Here is an 18476-nt window from a genome sequence, read left to right on the forward strand (position 1 = left end):
TAGATAGATAGAGAGAGAGATAGATAGATAGAGATAGATAGAGAGAGAGATAGAGAGATAGAGATAGATAGAGATAGAGATAGAGAGATAGAGATAGATAGAGAGAGAGATAGATAGAGAGAGAGATAGAGAGAGAGAGATAGAGAGAGATAGATAGAGATAGATAGAGATAGATAGAGAGAGAGATAGAGAGAGATAGAGAGAGATAGAGAGAGATAGAGAGAGATAGAGAGAGATAGAGAGAGATAGAGAGAGATAGATAGATAGAGATAGATAGATAGAGATAGATAGAGAGAGATAGATAGAGAGAGATAGATAGAGAGAGAGATAGATAGATAGAGATAGATAGAGATAGATAGAGATATAGATAGATAGATAGAGATAGATAGAGATATAGATAGATAGATAGAGAGAGAGAGAGAGAGAGATAGAGAGAGAGGAGAGAGATAGAGAGAGATAGAGAGAGAGATAGAGAGAGATAGAGAGAGAGATAGAGAGAGAGATAGAGAGAGATAGAGAGAGAGATATAGAGAGATATAGATAGAGAGATAGAGAGAGATAGAGAGATAGAGAGAGATAGAGAGAGATAGAGAGATAGAGAGAGATAGAGAGAGAGAGAGAGAGAGGGAGAGAGAGGAGGAGAGGAGACGAGATAGAGAGGGAGATGAGAGAGGATAGAGAGAGATAGAGAGAGATAGAGAGAGATAGAGAGAGATAGAGATGAGATAGAGAGAGATAGAGAGAGAGAGAGAGATAGAGATGGAGAGAGACGAGACTAGAGTAGAGAGAGAGAGAGAGAGAGAGAGGGGAGAGAGAGATAGAGAGAGGAGAGAGAGTAGATTAGAGAGAGTGAGAGGAGATACGAGAGAGATTTGAGAGAGATAGAGAGAGATAGAGAGGAGATAGAGAGAGATAGAGAGAGATAGAGGGAGAGAGATAGAGAGAGATAGAGAGAGATAGGAGAGATAGAGAGAAGAGAGAGATAGAGAGAGAGAGAGAGATAGGATGAGGAGAGAGAGATAGAGATAGAGAGAGAGAGGATAGAGAGAGAGAGATAGAGAGAGAGAGAGAGAGAGAGAGAGATAGAGAGAGGAGAGAGGAAGAGAGATAGATAGATAGAGATAGAGAGAGGAGAGAGAGAGAGGAGAGAGATAGAGATAGAGAGGAGGATAGGAGAGAGAGTAGAGAGATAGAGAGAGGGAGATATAGATAGGAGAGGAGCAGAGAATAGCTAGAGAGGAGAGATATATAGAGAGAGAGATAGTAGAGAGAGAGTAGATAGAGAGAGGATAGAGATAGAGAGAGAGAGAGAGAGATATAATAGCGAGAGAGATATAGTAGAGAGAGATAGCGATAGATAGAGAGAGAGAGAGGAGATAGAGAATAGAGATAGGAGAGGAGAGATAGAGTATAGATGACGAGAGATAGAGAGAGGAGATAGATAGAGAGAGAGATAGATAGAGAGAGAGTAGATAGAGAGGAGAGAGAGATAGATAGAGAGAGAGTAGATTAGGATAGGAGGAGAGAGATAGATAATATGAGCTAGATAGAGAGGATCGAGAGAGATGAGAGAGAGAGAGATAGAGAGAGAGATAGATAGAGAGATAGATAGAGAGAGAGAGAGATAGATAGAGAGAGATAGATAGAGAGAGATAGAGAGAGAGATAGAGATATATATATATATATATATATATATATATATATATATATATATATATATATATGTATATATATATACACACACACACACACACACACACACACACACACCCCACCCTATAAGACGCACTGGCCCATAAGATGCACCTAGGATTTAGAGGAGGACAATAAGAAAAAAATATTTTTCATTAGAGCTCAGATCAGATCAGCAATCTGACCCCCAATATTAATCAGACCTCAGCTCACGGCAGGAATCAGACCACAGATCAAAGCCCAATATAAAGACGACCCCCCCAATCAGACTTCAGATGAGACCCCATGCCTCATATCAAACCCCTGCTATATCTCATAACCACCAGCCATATTTCTTTGCCCCAACCATGTTTGATCAGCCCCTAGCCATGTTTCAGCAGCCCCCAGCCTCAGATCACAAAATAAATTAAACCACTTGCCTCTCCTGCTCCTGGACGTTCCTCACTGCCTTCACTCTGTCTTCCGCCTCTGTCGGCTGTGCTATGAACTGGCATGCAAAGCACGAGGTCACAGATCGCCTTTACGCTGTGCGCAGTGGACGACCAGGAAGCGGCGAGTACAGAGCCTTCACAGAGTTCCTGGTCCTCCGGTACTAATGAGCGCTTCCATAATGGAAGCGCTCATTAGTATTCAACCCATTAGATGCAGGGGCGGAGGGGTTGTGTGCGTCTTGTGGGGGGAAAAATACGCTATACAGCTGTACAATAAAAAAATAAAAAAACACACATTAGGACAATCCTTAACTTATTGTCACCATTAGCCACTCTGCAGGAGAAATTGCCCTTCTGTAGCGGGTATCTTGTCTTTCGATGTGTGTCCAAATGCGCTGCAGTAGCTGTTCATAACTCTTGACAGACATGCACATACAATTGAAAACATTTTCGTGATGACCCAAATCCGGCGTCATCTTCTTTCCTGGGCACGTCTTCTCCATCTTCCTTTCAGGATTAGTAACCTCAATCGCAGATGTATGTGGGCAGGCAACGTGGTCCCAAAACACAAAGAGCCTGATTGGAGGTTTCCCTGCTTAAATACTCTGTAAAAGTGGGTGGACACTTTGAGCCACTCCTCCTCCTTGAAAAGAGGATCCACTAAACGGAAGTGAAAATGGAAACAAACATGACAAATGGATCTGCTTTGCAGACTGATGTGTTTGAACCGATCAGTCTTAATGGGTTCAGTTCGCCTCAGTTTTGTCATTTGTGTGACGGATCAGTTTCCAATGGATCCGTGAAACTCGAGTGTGAAATTCTACCATAATCAGGAGTAACAATAATAAATCTGTGGCTAATGAAATTAGATCTTTGTCTACTGTGATAAATATCTTAATAGTTACTTTCAGATGTCCAATGTAAAATAAATAAAACAGACAAATTAAAACATATAAACAAAATTTTAATTCAGTCCACATCTCATCAACTACCCTCCCCCCTTAGACTTGGCATGTTTTATATCAGTCAAAGTAAATGTTGGTCAATTTTTCCACATTTCAACATTTAACTTCCTTACTAAAAAGGCACAGTATGATCCTTACCTTCTTGCAGCTGCCCTTGTAGTAAGTAAGTGCCTCATATAGATGACAGTATGGTCGAGATCGCTTTCCTTTTCCCACGTAAAAAACAGAGCTGACAAAAGTACGAAAGCAATCATGTGGAGATATATCACGACATCGAGATGGCAGATTTCGAGTGACCCTAGGAAGAAATTTCAGACTTGATCAAAAATTCAATTTAACCCTTTTGCTGCCATGGGAGGCTTAGACATTTTGCAACTTTGGTACCCAGGACAATTATGTTTTGCTACCTACAAATAAATCACAATTTATGAATAAAAAAAAAATATCATACTAATGCCTTCATACCTAGTGTGTGTGTGTGTGTGTGAATAGAAATTTATAATATATATTAAATATAGATCTATTAGAGAAATTCCTTTGACACACACACAGGATATGTTAAATGTCAGGTTTCTGTGATGTAAAAAAAATGAAGGATAAATAATTTCAGAACTTTTTCCACTTTTAAGGTGACAAACTGTACCACTCAATTGAAAAACAAAATGAAATATTTTAGGTGGAGGGAAGAAAAAATAAATAAAAATAAAATTTATTACAGCACTCAATCTTTTTGGGTATGAGTCTATCAGCATGGCACATTTAGACTTGGCAAGATTTGCCCACTCTTAGCAAAAACACTCCAAATCTGTCAGATTGTGAGGGCATCTCCTGTGCACAGCCCTCAGATCACAGGTTTTCAAACGGATTCAGGTCTGGACTCTGGCTGGGCCATTCCAAACCTTTAATCTTCTTCTGGTGAAGCCATTCCTTTGTTGATTTGGATGTATGCTTTGGGTCGTTTTCATGCTGAAAGTTGAAGTTCCTCTTCATGTTCAGCTTTCTAGCAGAAGCCTGAAGGTTTTGTGCCACTATTGACTGGTATTTGGAACTGTTCATAATTCCCTCTAGCTAAAAGTATAACTCATTTTTTGGGGGGAGTATTCGATTGTGGTGATTAATATCTCCTTGGTGGCCCCATTTCAACTTTTCACTGAGTATTCAATTACCCCTTAATTCCACAGTTTAGTTCCCTGTACTGCCTGCTTTTACCTGTGCTTAAAATCAGGTTGCTAGGCATGGTCCGTCTATGTGTTGAAGGACAGCAGAAGCATGCAGCGTTCAAGGTCAGATTACAGACAGCCAGGGACTGTAAGTAAATGATTAAAGCCAGGTCCTCCCCAGCAGCTGATAACAGTGCCTGGGCTGTGTGCACTTCTCCCTGTCCCTGCGCTTGGCAGACGCTCCCTCACTTAGCAGAGCTGGAGAAGTAGAGTCGAAGCAGTGCAGAGCAGGGAAGGGAGATCTGCCATCTGCTCAGTGTATAAATGAAAGCAACATGTGGTAAGAGGACACCTTTGTGCTGCAGGAGATTAACCCTTTAGGGGGGCTATTGTTACTGGCTAGTGAGGGCGGGCGGGATTAGCCTCAGGGTGAGGGCAGTGGCGGCCATCTTAACTGAATAGTGAAATTGCAGTTTTATGCAGACTGGTTGGTAAGGGCTGAATCTTATATGGGGTAAGTCAGTCTAATAGTAAATCTGCAACAAAAAAAAGGGGCACGCTGCCATGGCAAAGACCTAGAGGAAAGAAAGACAATGCAGCAGCACTCTGCAAATCAGACAAAGTACAACAATGCTTACAAAAATTATGGTGCTAATACTACGCTTATTTATAAAAGCGAGATGCTTGGACAATGCATTTTGTACAAAACCATCTAAGCCCGTCTGCCGAACGTCAAGGCGATCTCTGTTAGACGGGTCCTAACACTAAATACTACCTGTTATGCGCCATAATGACCGCCATAAAATTCAGGGAGTGTTGGACCCACATGCATGTTGGATCCACTCTGCCTTTTTCCATTTTTTGTGCCAAAATGGCCTCCATTACAAGGGATGCAGGTACCAACATGCATGCTGAGCCCACTCTATACCCTTCCTGGTGCTAGACAGCTTCCAATGAATGTAGTGAGAGCAGGCTACAGCTTTATACTGAAAGTAATTAAAATCAGCCTACAACAGGTTTTTTTTTAATGGTGTTTAACGGACGGGGTCCATCATGTGATATATTTAGAGAGACGGTCGTTACGGACGTGGTGATACATAATGTGTATTTATTTTTTCATTTTTTTTATAGGAAAAGGCAATTCATTTTTTTAATATACATTTTTATTTATTTATTTTTACTTTTATTATTTTCCCTTTTTTTTTTTTTTTTTTAAATCAAGTCCCTCTTGGATCTTGAAGATCCAGTGGGGCTGATGGCTGCACTATACTTTGCAATGTTCTGATAGTATTATACTTTGCAATGCAAGATGTCCTGTAGGTGGCAACACCAGACGCCTTTGCATGCCAAAAACAGCCACGCGCTGGCTTTTTCAGTCAGCTCCATAAAAGTGAATGGAGCAGTGGCCACACTTGTGCAGTGTGCTTTCCATTCATTTCAATGGGACTTCCCAAAAAAATAGCCAAGTGCGCCACTCTGCTAATTTCAGCAGACCCAAAGAAATGAATGGAGGGCGGCTGCGCATGCACAGTGCGCCCTCCATTCATTTCCCCACTCCTTTCTCATTGTCGGTGCGGGTCCCAGAGGGACCTATCAGACATTGGAGGCATATCCTAGTAATATGGCTGCAATGTTTAAGATAGGAATACCCATTTAAAGTACTAAAACAAAAGTATTGACACAGCCCATGTTAGCAAAACCAAATAAAAATAAATTATATATATTCTCTCAATTTAGGAGACCCAAACATATATCAGCTGGACTATGAAGTCAAAGATCTCACCTTGGATCCAACAATAAGTAATTAAAACTAGATTTTAAGACTCCCTCTCTCCATTTTCGCGTTTTATCTGGTTGGTCAAATTCTCGCGAAATCTCTGCCTCATCTTTGCTGCAGTCTGAAATGTTAAATGTGTGTAGGGCTAAAGAGAGTTCTGGGCTATACTTAATGGACAAACCTATAACACAAAAGAAACACAGAAATCAAATTGATAGTAATTATATTTAGCAAATTAAAATTTATGGTTTTAGACAGTATGGTAATAACTAGACTTAATTTCTGCAAATATCTATAGCTTTCACACAATACAAATACTTGAATAAAGAGTTTATAAAAGCCATGGACTCATTTGCTGATTTTTTTCATTGTTCATGCAAAATCAATTACCGTATTTTTCGCCGTATAAGACGCACCGGCGTATAAGACGCACCTAGGTTTTTGGGGAGGAAAATAAGAAAAAAAATATTTTGAACTAATTGTGGTCTGTGGGTGATGCACTGTTATGGGGATCTGTGGATGACGCACTGTTATGGGGGATCTGTGGATGACACTTATAGGGGATCCTCTCTGGATGGCGCTGTTATGAGGATCTGTGTATGACAGTTATGGGGGGGATCTGTGGATGACACATATATAGCATCTTATGCTATGTGTCATCCACAGATCCCCTCCATAAGTGTGGGGGTCGCATTTGCTTTTATAATGGGGGTGGGGGTCGCATCTGCATTTATAATGACAGCGGGGCCCGTGCAGTGACTGTATTCTACTACACGGGCCCCGCTTACTGTACAATCATATCCCTAATACCGTAGTTAATTGTTGTGTGCACTGCATGTAAAAGCATAATGAGCGATGATGAGCGCTATTACTTACAATTAGAAGCGCTTGCCGTTCGGAGCAGGGAGGAGGGAGGAGGCAGGAGGCAGGCCGGGAGGACGGGCGCTGGCAGTGTGAGTCATCCGTCATGCGCCCACGCCGCCTGCTTCATTCATGAAGCAGGCGGCGCAGGCGCGTGACGTATGACTCAGTAAGCGGGGCCCGTGTAGTAGAATACAGTCACTGCACGGGCCCCGCTGTCATTATAAATGCAGATGCCGCCCCCAGCCCCTCCTCCCTCACAGCTGATATACCCGCCGCACGGCATCGCGGCGGGTGTATCATTGAAAACCAAGCAAAATCGGCTACATTCGCCGTATAAGACGCACTGCTATTTCCCCCCCACTTTTGGGGGGGAAAAAGTGCGTCTTATACGGCGAAAAATACGGTAGTTTTCTAACTGGCTTTCATAAAAAAAAAAAAAAAAAAAAAAAAAAAAAAAAAAAAAAAAAAAAAAAAAAACTATTTATTGCTATAAAGCTTTATTTATCTATAAAGATGAAAGCACCTATGGCAGAATCTGCAGTAGAGGGAGAGATCTCGCATATGCAGGAAGCGCCAAAGACTGCAATAGTGGAAAGGAGATCACAAAGGGGCTGAATCAGAAGAGGAAAGAAGTACAATGAGACTATTAGTGTCTTACCCATTGGTCTATTTGAAGTCTGTTCTTTTAAACATTTGTCTAATAATAAGATACACGTCTTCCGATTCTGGCTGGTTACTTGTCCGGGGTCTTCCCCAAATCCCCGCAATCTGCTGGCAATATCATCATTAGATAATCTGTAGAGTTCCACAGCCACTCGATTAGGTGAACTTACAGAAGAGGCCTTGTTTATGGTTATTGTATTAATCTTATAGTTTCTCCAGTCATATACTATAGTATTTTCTGAAGTTTCTGCAGCATCTGTCTTGAAATGGTCTATAGATGGCATATGTTTTTCGATGAGTACATGTCCTTTTTCATTATCCTTATAGACATATTCCACTGGCTCTACTTGGCTTACATTTACAGGGCGTCCACCAGGTGATAATGGCATTTCCTGACTGGCAGAATCATAGAGTGTTCTTAGACAAGACACAGTACTTCCATCAACTCGTGGGATTAAAGAAATTCTACTAAAGCTGTAACGTGGAGGTTTGCAACTATTCACAACTGTGTCTTCTAATAATGTACTATGAAAAAAAGATCTATTCGATAAAGATGCAGGTAACGATTTCTCCTCTGTGGTAGAACAAACGTTCCTCTTTTTATGAGCAGCAACTCCACTAATCTCAGATTCCCCATCTTCTGTTAGCCATGCACTGTCAGAAAACCCACCATCACCACCATGATTGCTATTGGCTTGCTTTAAAGGCAGGCAAGATTTTTCTTCTGTCTCTGAAGAAAGGTCATCTGTAAGAAAGTTGGTGATACTGATGGTAGCTTCTGCTTCAGAAAGGTTTTCTCCATGATACTGTGGAATTTTTTTGGTCAAGGTCAACTCTGGTGAATCTTTTGCATGATCACATGTATCTGCCTGTTTAATCGGATCATATGTCACACTAGGGGAGTATGAACTCGTTCTAGGCAGAAATTCATCTGGTGGAAGATTGTGTGTGGGAGATGCCAGGCCACCTGGACTCCTTACCCGCCTGCCTCGTTTCGGCATTTCCATAGAGTCATCGAAGAGTGAAGAACTATTCTGATGAACTTTGAAAGTGCGGAGTCTGCTTTTAGAACGTGGGGTAAAGAAGGGGCTTTTGTCCTCATTCGCTATGGCTGGTGAAAGAGAGTTCTTAGTTGCAAGCATCATTTTTTTAAGGTCTTGCTGCAGATCAGAATCTCCTGTTTCGTTTACACGTCCTTCATGGTATTCTACAAAACAATTACCTTCAGAGATAGTAGAAGAGGAGGAGTAACTGGCATCTTTCTGGTTTGGTGATCTTGTTTCACCACTTACTGGAATAATAGTGTTAGCACATACTGCTTGTGACCCAGTCTTATGGCAAGCTTTGGTAGACAATAATAAGTCCCTTAAATGAATCTGCAAATCCTGGCCATCATGTTCACTAGTGTTTTCAATAGGCACAGTGGAAGATTGTGAAGTGAACTGCACTTCTGAGGTTCTTATGGTTTTATTTGTACACTCTACTGTATGTGTTCTGTTGCATTGACTATTTACTATTTGTGTGCTAGCACCTGTTAACCTTTCATTTTCCACTGCTTGCAAATCTTCTTTAGCTACAAGTCCCGAACTATGTGCATTCATGGTTTTACAATCATATCTATTAGAAAGTACTGTTGCATCCCCTGAATCGTAGATGCTGTCCATTCCATTCGAGCCCCACCTTCTATGACCACTATCCCACAGGCTTGTGTTACAGTCACTATAATTACTCCTACAACAGGTTTCCTTTGCTGCCAAGATTTTACATTCAGATACATTACTAACCAAAATCAAAGTCTTTTCCATGTTCTCCTTGCTGTGTTCTTTGTTGTAGGTGTAAACATGGTCAGGAGAGGTCACATCTAATGCTTCCAGTTTCTCACAAACCATGTCTACTTCTCTATGACTTTTAAAATGTTGCTGTACTGCTGAATCGATATCCAGAGATACTGAATGACTTACTGTATTTCTAGTATTTTCCCAGTTATAATCAACTAAAGTGTGAGTCTTTTTACTTATAGATGAGTTATCTAAGGTCAAGTCAGATCCCACCTGAGTAGAAAAGTATTCAGTACAGTGACCACTTTGTGATAAACTTCTGCCAGGAACTGCTTCTTTTGCTTCCGCTGGGTTTAACTCACATTCATCACTAATGCTTTTGAAGCTACACCCTAATTCTCGTTTTCTGGATTCATTTTTTGTATGCAAGTATGGCATTTCTGCTTGACTTGATATTACTGCATCATCCATGTGGCTCAGTGGATTTAAAGTTTTAGGAAAAATCAACATAGGAGAGATTTTGGTACTGCTTAGTGGAGAGTTTTCATAGGTCGGCTCAAGAAGTAGAGAGATGCAGCTCATTTCTGTGATATCATCAGGTGCAGTGGAATAATTCTTGTGACTATCTGTGAAGAAAATGAGATTTCACAAAATAAAGTTATAAAAATTATATTTTAACAAAATATCGGCATGGCAGTAATGTGGGCACATTTTCGCATTCATATTATGGCCACAATTCCCACTCCACCCAGTTTTATGACCCAAACTTACAGCATTATACTGTATATGCCTATGACGCTGAAAGTTCAGGTCATGAGAATCAGGTGCAGTATTTCCTATTTTTCTTTTTTCTTTTTTGATCCATAAATGTATCATGTTTAAGTAAAGAATCACAAAGCAAAGCTATTTTGACCACTTGGACAAGCTACCATTAACCTATAACTCATTATGAATTTTAAGACGTTTTAACTATTTTTGTATAATGGAGTAGGGTGTCATTTCACACCATGCGGTTTTTGGATCCGGTATGCTTGACCAGGGGAGGCGCTGTTCCTTATGTGTCAGCAAGTATATATTCCTCTCTCTGTGATATTTGGATGGATTCTGCTGCATGCATGCTTTGGTGAAATGTATTTTCGTATTCAACATTTAAATGTGGGTGAAGTTGGTGAATTTGAATATGACAAGTGGTCTATGGTGTGCAGTCCGGCCTAGGGGGTGTTGTCGTCGCTCCTGCTGGTCCCCCTCATGGCCCTATGTGTCCCCTCATGTGTCCTAAACTGCGCACATAAAATACTTTGTGTGTAAAGTATTTTACTAGTGTGTAAAACAAGCTCTCTCCTATTGATGGATTCAGGAAGCAGGAGCGTTACTAAGTGACGTCAGTCACGCGCCTGCCGGCCAGCTTGCTGCAGTGCATTCATCGTGACAGTGAGTACAGAGGCCGGACCTGTTATCAATAGGAGAGAGCTTGTTTTACACACTAGTAAAATACTTTACACACAAAGCCAGTTATGTGAGCGGGGCCCCTTTATATATAATCGCGGCATTTTCGGGTCGGCCAAATCGAGACTCGAGTATAAGACGAGGGGGCTTTTTTTAGCACAAAAATGTGTGTCAAAAAACTTGTCTTATACTCGAGTATATACGGTACGTCCCCCAATGCCTCATTCGTACGTCAGTTTTGGTCAGTGATATCCATCAGGTGCAGATCTTTCCATTATACCTTATATCTGTGGAGGCTTTAATCCTGGTTTTGGCTCACAATCACTGATGGAAATCACTGAAGTGTGAATGAGGCTTAAGAGGTTATAGCATTCAATTAAGAAAATAACCCAACACACTGCAAATTTCATATAGTAACATCATGTAAAAATAAATGGAAAAATAAAATAAACAACGATAGGTGGAACGTGGGGCAGTAAACGCCAAAATAGAATTTCACCCACCATGGAAAAGATTTCTGACACTAAAAGGGTTAAATGTTCTTATCTGCCACACTATTTGCATTATTCCCTAGAGATGACTGGGCGATTGGCCGATAATAAATAAAATTACCACATATTTCACCTGCGCATCCACCAGGGATCCTTTCTTTGAATTCCTGAAGAGCAACAACACACCTCCTGTTATTCTCCATTAAGGCCAGGTCTAATGCTGTATTCCCATCCTACGACACATAATGGAAAAGGCTATCAACAGAAATGGAAATCAAGACAGAAAAATATACTTTATATTGGTAAAAGAAAGTAACCTGATCCTGAATAGAAGGATCACCCCCTTTCCGCAGTAAGAAGAGAAGAGCCTTACAACATCCCCATGAAGCTGCCACATGTACTGGGGTTAGATCGTCTGTAGATCTTAAAAAAAAAAAAAAAAAAAAGAAGTGAAGTCATTAGAAATATACAAACAATAGCCAACGTTATCTTGGCATAGGTCCATATAAATTGTCTTACAGTTTTTGTCCAACCCTTTACTAGTGATGACCTATCCTCAAAATAGGTCATCTCTATCTGATTGATAGGATTGCGAGATGTCAGGTCTGTGCCAATCAGCTGCTATGCAGTAGCTCCAGATCGGTGGATGGAGATGGTTACTGCAGTGCTGCTCTTCCACTACACCATGGAAGGAGCGGTGTAGTCAAGCCGCAGAAGATACTACAGAGCAGTTAATCAGCGGGGGTACAGTGTGTTGTACCCTTGCACATCAGATAGTGATCGGCTTTCCTGAGAATAGGCCATTGCTTGCAAAGGGTGAGGCAACCCTTTTAAAGTGGTTCTCTGGGTCTGTATGTAAAAGTCTTTCAGCTAAACTGTGGACAGAAGACACTTTAAGGCTACATGCATGCAAACATTTTGTTTCAGTGTCAGTTCCATTTTTTTTACCATTGGGATGTGGACCCATTCATTTCTATGGAGCTGTTAAAAGAAAAAAATATGTGGATAGTCAAATGTTTTCCGTGTCCTTTGTCCGAGGTTCCATTCCTCAAAACAAAAATAAATAAAATAAATAGATCATGTCCTATTCTTGTCCATTTTGCGGACAAGAATAGGCATATACAATAGATATGCAAAAAAATATATAATAAATAAAATAACCGATGCCATACGGACATCATCAGTTAGTTTTTTGGGGGCAGATCCGCAATTTGCGGACCACCAAACACATACCGTCGTGTGCATGTAGCCTAAACCAGAGTTCCTCAACTCCATTCCTCAGGGAACATCTGCCGGTCATGATTTCAGATTATCCCACAGAATGACTACCTGTGTTAAGTCCTCATGAATAGACACTAATTATATCACCTGCCCTATACTACGAAAATTCGGAAAACATGACCGGCTGGTGGTGCCTGAGGACTGGGGTTGAGCAACACTGCCAGTTTAACAAACCCAGCTAGGATGATGTGACCAGCCGACTGGCTGCAGGCCTAATGTTGTGACCTGATGTGCTCCGGCTGCATAATGTCAATGTGGCTGAACAGGGGGGTTACACTTTTTTTTTACTGGCCAAGAGAAGAGAAACTACCTTATTTAATAATCTTCTTTTAGGCTAGATTCACACTAGTGTTAAAAAGAGATCCATCAGACTATTCCAGTAGGGAACAGCCTGCCGGAGCTCTCTGGATCTGGCATTGTAGAATGCTATCCGATTCCTACTGGCCCCATTAACTATGGTGGGAACTGGCAAAGATGTGGCTGTAACCCGGCAAACGTGGAGAGAATCGTCCGGAAATAAAACGCTGCTTGCAGTGGCATTTGTCCAGCCAATTCTCACCAATTTTCCAGGCCGAATCTCCGCTGGTTCACATTATAGTTAACCCCTTAGTGACCACCAATACACTCTTCAAAAGGTGGTCACTAAGGGGCCATCGCCTTTTTATGATGGCCAAGTCTAAAAGCTGCATTGGTCTCCCATGCAGCGGAAACCAGGCTCTCGACTGATATGACAGTCAGGCTCATGCTCGAACAGCCTCGATGGTCAGAAGCACTGACCAGGGCCGTTTTACCCCTTAGGTCTGGAATACTCCCTCTGTCTCCCATCGGCACCCACAAATGAGATCATTGGGGGGCTGATACCTGTGCACCAAAGTTTTTCCCCACTCAATTAATGGGAAAAATTGCAAAAATAAAACCCTCTCCATATACTTGGTATAGCTGCATCCGTAACGACCCACATAACACAATTATCACAATAAGGGATCATTCAGATATTTCTGGGTCTGCATGCCTTCCGCAATTTTGCGGTACAGCTGCAGACCCATTCATTTCAAAAGAGTTCGAAAAAGAAGCGGACAGCACACTGTGTACTGTCCGCATCTGCAGTTCCGTTCCGCAGCCCCGCAAAAAATATAGAGCAGGTCCTATTCTTTTCCAAAATAGCAGATAAGAAATAGCATTTCTAAATGGATACTGGCCGTGTGTGTGTTCTGTGTTTTGTTAGGTGGAAAAAATTACATATTAGGCATCGCCACATCCGTAACAAGCCATTTTTGTCACATTATATCGCAAAAATTGCAACAGCAAGTGATCAAAAAGGCGTATGCCCCCCAAAATAGTACCAATCAGACCATCACCTTATCCCGCAAAAAATGAGACCCTACCTGCTATTATTGTGTAAAACTTAAATAAGAAAAAGTAGACATATTTTTCTACTTGTCAGTTGTTTCCTGTCCCTCAGAAGGTCGGGATCTCGAGCACCAGCATTAGTCAGTCAGTAACCTAGTACACAAAGATAGATGCAACAATTCAAATTTAATGAAGTAAATAATATCAATAACAATATCATTCAACATACAAGCGTAATAGAAATGAAAATGTCAAATATTCAAAATTATCCCCCTTTTTTTTTGGGGGGGGGGGATTCCTCGTGCCGTTGTGGAGGCTAAAGGAAAAGCCAATTACCGGTAAGAGTAATAATTATTTTTTCCTGACGCCTCCACAACGGCACTACGTGGAGGAATAATATAGAAGACATGATCAGGGTGGGACAACTGCCGACAGGACCTTGCGTCCAAAGGACAAGTCTCTATTTGTAGAGATTTCCAATCTGTAATGTTTAAAAAAGGTGCCAGGATTGGACCATGTGGCTGCCCGGCATATTTCTTCTATCGAGGGCGAGGCCCCTTCAGCCCAGGATGTGGCCAATGCCCTGGTGGAGTGGGCTCTCAACAAGGGTGGAGGAGCTAGCCCTTCTGTTTCATAGGCTAGGACAATGTAGGCCTTGATCCATCTTGAGAAGGAAGTCTTGCTAGCTGCCTGTCCACGATGTAGACCCAGATATTGCACAAGTAGCTGGTTTGATTTCCTTAGATCCTATGTGGCCTCCATATATTGTAGGATGCATCTCCTAACTTCTAGGTTATGAAATAATATTTCCATCTCCGAGGACGCCTGGGAACAGAAGGAGGGAAGAGTAACTTCCTGTTGACAGTGGAACTTTGTTACAACTTTAGGCAGAAATTCAGGAGCATGTTTCAATATGATTCTATCCTCTAGAATACTAAGATAAGGAGGTAGGATGGAAAAGGCCTGAATCTCCCCTACTCTTCTTGCTGTGGTGATGGATAACAAAAAAACTGTCTTAAGGGGCAATGTTCTCAAGGGGATTTCAGCTATAGGTTAAAGAGGGTGGATAAATTAATCTGGATAATACCAGATTTAAATCCCAGGGCGGGACTGAAGATCTTAATTTTGGGTGGATTCTACTTGCCCCCTTAAGGAACCTTTTTATAACATTTATGTCTGATATCTTGGTATTTAAAAACGCACTTAAAGCTGCTACCTGGACCTTTAGGGTACTGTTAAAACCACCCTAAATTAGGGTTAATATCCACGCGTGGCTGAGAGACTGAACACTGACACAGAAGTTGGTCAAAGCAATCTTTAACTTTATTACATGGGCTAAGCGTATATGAATCTTCAGAAGAGGGCAGTCCTCTCTGAGGCTAAAACATTGTTTCATTTGTCAAAAAGGAAAAAGTGATAAGAGAAACAGAGATAACACTTCAACATCTGCGCAGTGAGTACCACTTTGGAATGTGAACTAATGTAAACATCTGGTTACCATCGCCATTTTGTAATTGAGTTTATTCTAACAAGAATACTGCGTCATAGGTGACACTTCAAAGAGGTGCTTCTCTATAGGCAGTGAATAATATATACATATCATCAAGCCATATGACACGCATTCCACCACACTCTATTGGACACCTGTAGAAAGATGAGAAATCAGACACTTCCCACAGCACAGCTCTTTGCCCCCCTCTCTCTCCTCTAGTCTTGAAACAAAGAGGGGGGTGGGTGGGCACTTGGAAGTAGAAAAAGTTAACTCATTACAATCCTAGATATACAAAATATAGAATAAAATTCACACATTTTTTTTTTAACTCGCTTTATTGAAAAGTAACAAGCAAGAAATACAATAAAGCATTCACATTTAAGTACAATGAGTTACGCATCATTATTCATAGGAGCATTACAGTAGTAAAGGGTCGCCCTCTTCAGGACCTTGAAAGTCAAGACGTATCAACATTATAATTTAGCAGTAAACATTCAGTCAAAGGAAAATAATGTCCCATGCTTAGTTCTCTACCGTGAACCTTAATTCGAATTACTGTAGCAGTTAATGACCATAATGAAAAAATGAAAATAAAATAAAGTTAGACTATGGAGTGCAGATGAGCTGTCGTGGCAGTCAAAGGAGAATCACACCAGGGTCCCCATATCTTTTGGTGCTTCTGAGGGCATCCTCTACGGGAATACATAATCTTCTCAAAGGGAATTATGTTGTTGACAAGGGTCTTCCATTGACTGACTGTAGGGGGCCTGTCCGCCATCCACCTAAGAGCAATAGCTTTCCTTGCTAAGAATAGGACCTCCCTAATAAAGGTGAGTGTGTAGCGCGGTCTTGAGTCCTCTTCTATTATTCCCAAAACGCATATCTTTGGACAAGCCTCCAAAGTATCCGGGATCAGGGAAGAAATAAGCTCCACCACCCCTCTCCAAAATGATTGGATGTAGCTACAGTCCCACACCAGGTGCCAAAAATCCGCGCCCAACTGAGCACATCTATGGCATCCGGTGTGTGATCTTCTCCCCATTTTATATAGCCTAGTAGGGGTGAGATAACACCTATGCAAAATAAATACTTGTATCAATCTGTTAGTAAGAGATGGGGACACAGTCACTGGGGCTTCAAGGGCCTCGCTCCATTCCCCATCCGTCAACGTGGGTATATTCCCTCTCCATTTACATTCCGCCCCCAATGGAGAAGCTGAGATTTTAAGGTTAAGCAAATGCGTATATAAAGCGGATATCAGTCCCCTCGGTCCTTGTGTCCTAAAGACCCCAATAAGTGGATATAAAGATACCCGTTTCTTAAGAACTCTGATCTGGGCCTGAAAGGCATGTCTCAGCTGTAGGTACCTAAAGAAATGTGGCCGTAAGACTCCCGCTTTGGTTTGTAACTGAGTGAAGGCAAACAGGATGCCGTTCTCATAAAGATCTTTCAAACAGCAGATACCGTACCCTCTCCATATCCTCTCTCCTTCACACTATAACAAATGTGGAAATAATGGATTGTTCCATAGTGGCATATCATCTGGTAGATCACTGTATTGCTGCATCTTTGCAGCCCTCCACACCTGATGCGCCAGCTTGTGAATTGGTAGAAGTGAACCTGATAGAGATGTCAGGCCCTCTAAAACCGGCCATAGAGTGGAGAGGTGCAAATACTCCTGTAAGTAATATTCTGAGCTAGGAAGCACATCCCGGGTCACCCATGGCACCAAGTATCGCAACTGGCCGGCAAGGAAATACAAAAACAGATCCGGCAGGGCCGCACCGCCCTCATCCCAACTCCTCTGTAGGGACCTCACAGCTAATTTTCGTCTATTCTTACCCCATATAAATGCCGCCATAAGGGAATGAAGTTTATCAAAGAATTTACGTGGTATGGGTACGCATGCATGTTCCAATAAATACAAAGCCTTGGGCTGGAGTACCATTTTGATTAGATTTATGCGTCCCATGATGGACAACGGTAAGGTATTCCAAGACTTAAATTTATCTACAAAGTGTGACACCAGGGGACTCGTATTCAGATCGTGTGAGGTGGCTGGATCCTTAGTGATATTTACTCCTAAGTATTTGAATTGATCAACGACCATCAAATTTTGATATACTGGTGGCCACTCTGAGGCCCACAGCGGCATGATGGCCGATTTCGCCCAGTTTATGCATAGACCAGAGAAGACCCCAAACTGTTCAATCAATGTGATTGCTCTGAGCAAAGTAACCTCAGCTGAGTCCATGTACAAAATGAGGTCATCAGCATATAGACCTAGTCTGTCTTCCCTATTCCCCATAGCTATGCCCTTAAAAATGCTATCTTGCCTGATTCGTAATGCTAAATGCTCAATAGCTATCGCAAATAAAAGGGGCGATAAGGGGCATCCCTGCCTGGTTCCTCTGTATAGCTTAAAAGTTGACGATAGAGATCCATTGATCATAATATTTGCGGACGGGGAGTCATAGATGATATTGACCCACCTGATAAACACAGGACCAAAACCAAAACATTTGAGGACATGCTTCAAATAAGGCCATTCTACAGAGTCAAACGCCTTGGCCATGTCCAGCGCGGCCAATGCCCACTGTCTCCGGTCCGCCCAACCCAGCTGAGCAATAACCTGCGCCCTGCGTATATTGCTAGAGGTAGATCTACCAGGGATAAAGCCAGATTGATTTTCATGTATAATGGATGAAATTACTCTGTTCAACCTGTTTGCTAATAATTTAGTGAGGATTTTATAATCTAGATTTAATAACGATATAGGGCGGTACGACCCACACTCTGTCGGATCCTTGTCAGGTTTCAACAAGACTACAATAGAGGCCTCGTACAGCGATTCTGGAAGACCGTCAGTATCCAAGGACGCCTTATACATGCGCAATAGCTGCGGCCCCAGAATGTCCTTATATTTAGAATACACCTCCAATGGGATCCCGTCCGGTCCAGGGGCTTTGCCTAAATTAAGTCCCGAGATCGCCTCCTCTACCTACTCCAGAGTGACTTCCCCGTCCAGCAAATCCCTATCTAAGTCAGACAATTGTGGGTGGGAAACCTCCTGAAGGTAGTCCTCT

The 18476-nt window shown here is 41.8% G+C and overlaps 1 protein-coding gene across 1 annotated transcript in view; it reads right to left on the reverse strand.

Annotated features, from left to right (window-relative positions):
* The window catches only part of ANKLE1 (ankyrin repeat and LEM domain containing 1), a 128029-nt gene that overhangs the window by 60635 nt on the left and 48918 nt on the right, over positions 1-18476 (reverse strand). Inside the window, exons 3-7 of the mRNA XM_044278567.1 lie at positions 11585-11690; positions 11401-11500; positions 7548-9956; positions 6032-6206; positions 3227-3386 (exon numbers count right to left, since the gene is read on the reverse strand). Of these exons, the coding sequence (XP_044134502.1) occupies positions 3227-3386; positions 6032-6206; positions 7548-9956; positions 11401-11500; positions 11585-11690 (2950 nt within the window). The remainder of the gene's footprint in view (positions 1-3226; positions 3387-6031; positions 6207-7547; positions 9957-11400; positions 11501-11584; positions 11691-18476) is intronic.

Source organism: Bufo gargarizans, chromosome 1, assembly GCF_014858855.1.
Source record: "Bufo gargarizans isolate SCDJY-AF-19 chromosome 1, ASM1485885v1, whole genome shotgun sequence".
Classification (NCBI taxonomy): domain Eukaryota; kingdom Metazoa; phylum Chordata; class Amphibia; order Anura; family Bufonidae; genus Bufo; species Bufo gargarizans.